General features: G+C 41.5%; 1 protein-coding gene across 1 annotated transcript in view; it reads left to right on the top strand.

Moving 5' to 3' along the window:
* EPB41L2 (erythrocyte membrane protein band 4.1 like 2) overlaps positions 1-1,718 on the top strand; it is a 235,655-nt gene that overhangs the window by 154,885 nt on the left and 79,052 nt on the right. The window contains exon 5 of the mRNA XM_030886731.2: positions 913-937. Within this exon, the coding sequence (XP_030742591.1) occupies positions 913-937 (25 nt within the window). The remainder of the gene's footprint in view (positions 1-912; positions 938-1,718) is intronic.

Genomic DNA, 1,718 nt, shown 5'->3' with positions numbered 1-1,718 from the left:
GGTTTCACAGGCGGTCAAGTTGTGCGGGAGCTGACTGGCACATCTGACATCTTGGGAAGCAGATCTACAGGCTTGTCTTCCGAGTGCCTCTGGGTCAACTTGAACTACTAACCTTTTGACTAGTAGTTAAACATTGAACTGTAGTTAAATGGAGTTTGTCTATGTTCTGTTGCTGTTGTCAGGTGTCATGGAGTCATCTCCAACCCACAGCAACCCCATGCACAGCAGAACGGTCCTGCGCCATCCTCTCAATGTGCCCACTGTGCCTATGCTGGAGCACATCAGTGCAGTTACTGTGCCAGCCCATCTTGTTGAGGGCCTTCCTCTCCTTCACGGCTCCTCTGTTACCAGACTTGACGTCCTTCTGCAGGGGCTCGTCTCTCCTGCTAATATGTCAGCGTGTCATCATCCTGGCCTCTGAGGAGCACTCTGGCACTTTCTTCCAAGACAGATCTGTTTGTTCAAAAGGACATCTCGGTCTTTAGTTCAAATGTATCAATTCTTTGGTCTTCTTTATTCAATATCCAACTTTCATGTGCATATTAGGCAACTGAAAATACCATGGCTTGGGTCCAGGAGCACCGTAGTCCTCAAAGAAACATCCTTGCTTATCAATCCTCTAAAAAGGTCTTGTGCAGCAGATTTATATAATACAACTAATCGTTTGCTCTCTTGACTGCTGATTCTGTGAGCATTGATTGTGGATCCAAGCAAGACAAAAATCTTCAGCATCTCAATTTTTTCTCCCATTTATCATCATGTTACCTATTGGTCCAGCTGTGTGAGGATTTTAGTTTTCTTTATATTGAGTTATAATCCATACTGAAGATTGCACTCTTTGATCTTTATCAGCAAGTGCTTCAGTTTCTCCTCACTTTGAGTAAGCAAGGTTGTGTCATCTGTGTATCACAGGTTTTTAATATGCCTTCTATACTAGGTAAACATGAAAATATACAATTATAATAAACAATTTAATGTGATTTAGCCTCATCTGTATTTTGGTACTGCCATTAAATAAATTCTGACTGATAGGGACAGAGTAGGACAGGGATTCTGAGGCTGTAACTCTTTATTGGGAGTGAAGAGTAGAAAGCCTTTTCATTCTCCCATGTAGCGACTGGTGGCTTCAGACGGCTGAAGTGTAAGCCACTAATACCACCAGGGCTCAGTATCTGTAAAATACTTGATGTGTAAATAACCATGTTTCAACTTCTAATAAGTCATTTATGACCTTTTTGTTTGTTTGCTTTTCATGTACTGGTTTGCCTCCACTATCTGAAAGTGGAGATTTCTGTGAAACCTTACATACGTTGAAATGATGCAAAGTGAAGAAACAATTACTATTCATTTATATGGGAAAGTTTCTTGAGTGTTTCTTGAGCCTACCATGTCATGCCAAATTACACTTAAAACTTAAAATAACCCTCTCATACAGTGTTCACAGTCACAGCTCAGAGTCAAGGTCGGTTGTTTGCACTCTGTGATGCTGATGTCATTCTCAGGAGGGGCTTGGCGACACCACTCTCGCTGCTCAGTGCTTAAGGACTCAGCCCGCTGCAAAACAGATGCTGACGCCGAGTTTTGCCTTTTTTAAAAGAAATCATTTTATTGGGGGGCTCTTAAAGCTTTTATAACATTCCATTACATCAGTTGTATCGAGCATATTTGTACTTCGTTTGCCATCATCATTTCCAAAATGTTTTTTACTTGAGCCCTTG

Source organism: Echinops telfairi, unplaced genomic scaffold (assembly GCF_000313985.2).
Source record: "Echinops telfairi isolate 266 unplaced genomic scaffold, ASM31398v2 ScPeMD7_3533;HRSCAF=4204_0, whole genome shotgun sequence".
Lineage (NCBI taxonomy): Eukaryota > Metazoa > Chordata > Mammalia > Afrosoricida > Tenrecidae > Echinops > Echinops telfairi.
The sequence above is the reverse complement of the archived record's forward strand: the minus strand, read 5'-3'. Positions and strand labels throughout refer to the sequence as shown.